The sequence below is a fragment of the Plecotus auritus genome, assembly GCF_963455305.1.
Source record: "Plecotus auritus genome assembly, chromosome: 2".
Classification (NCBI taxonomy): domain Eukaryota; kingdom Metazoa; phylum Chordata; class Mammalia; order Chiroptera; family Vespertilionidae; genus Plecotus; species Plecotus auritus.
In genome coordinates this window covers 220,709,177-220,710,293 of record NC_137771.1, presented here as the reverse complement: position 1 = coordinate 220,710,293, position 1,117 = coordinate 220,709,177, and the positions used below count along the sequence as shown (strand labels likewise).

General features: G+C 65.2%; 1 protein-coding gene across 1 annotated transcript; it reads left to right on the top strand.

Moving 5' to 3' along the window:
• Nucleotides 1–915, top strand: LOC308242743 (uncharacterized protein; the record flags this gene model as incomplete). Its single annotated transcript, XM_080657212.1, has 2 exons — nt 1–250; nt 500–915. Exons 1-2 carry the CDS (start codon nt 19–21, stop codon nt 913–915), a joined length of 648 nt encoding a protein of 215 aa, XP_080513338.1. The 5' UTR covers nt 1–18.
• Nucleotides 916–1,117: the final 202 nt, after the last annotated feature.

The following is a 1,117-nucleotide window of genomic DNA, read 5'->3' as shown; positions in this document are numbered from 1 at the left end:
CAGCCCTACTGCCCCACCATGGCCGCATCCACCCTGTCCGTCTGCTCCAGTGACCTGAGCTACAGCAGCCGAGCCTGCCTGCCTGGTTCCTGTGACTCTTGTACTGAATCTTCCTGGCAGGCGGACGACTGTCCAGAGAGCTGCTGTGAGCCCTCCTGCTGCGCCCCCAGCTGCTGTGTCCCCAGCTGCTGCCAGCCTTCCTGCTGCACCCCCAGCTGTTGTGTCCCCAGCTGCTGCCAGCCCGCCTGCTGTACCCCCAGCTGTTGTGTCCCCAGCTGCTGCCAGCCCGCCTGCTGTACCCCCAGCTGTTGTGTCCCCAGCTGCTGCCAGCCCTCCTGCTGTACCCCCAGCTGTTGTGTCCCCAGCTGCTGCCAGCCCACCTGCTGTGTCCCCAGCTGCTGTGCTTCAGCCCCGTGCTTGACTCTTGTCTGTGCCCCAGTGAGCTGTGTGTCCAGCCCCTGCTGCCAGGTGGCCTGTGGATCCAGCCCCTGCCAACCAGCCTGCACCAGCTCCTGCACGAGCTCCTGCATGCCCTCATGCTGCCAGCAGTCGAGCTGCCAACCCTCCTGCTGCACCTCCTCCTCCTGCCAGCAGGCCTGCAGTGTGCCTGTCTGCTGCAAACCGGTGTGCCGCAGGCCTATCTGTACTAGGGCCACTCTCTGTCCAGCCCCCTCAAGCTGCTACAGACCCTCCTCCTGCCTCTCATCCTGCTATAGACCCTCCTCCTGCACCTCGTCCTGCTACAGGTCCTCCTCCTGCGTGTGCCTCACCTGCCGCCCAGTGTGCAGGCCTGCCTGCTGCGTGCCTGTCTCCTCCTACTGTGGCCCCGCCTCCTGCTGCCGGCCCAGCTGCTACCGCCCATCCTCCTGCGTGTCCTTGATCTGCCGCCCTGTGTGCTCCCGCCCAGCCTGCTGAGTCCCTGCCTTGGCCAGAAGTCCTGCTGCTGACTGGGCACATCCCCCAGGGCCAGCTTGGCTCAGGTCCCACTGCATGACTGTGGCTTTCCCAGCCACCCCTCCATCCAGTCCCAACCCATGTCAGGAGGCTGCCCCATCTGGAAGCTGATGCCACATCCTGAAATGCCCCAGCACTTAGACCTGGTGACTGCTGGTCCAGC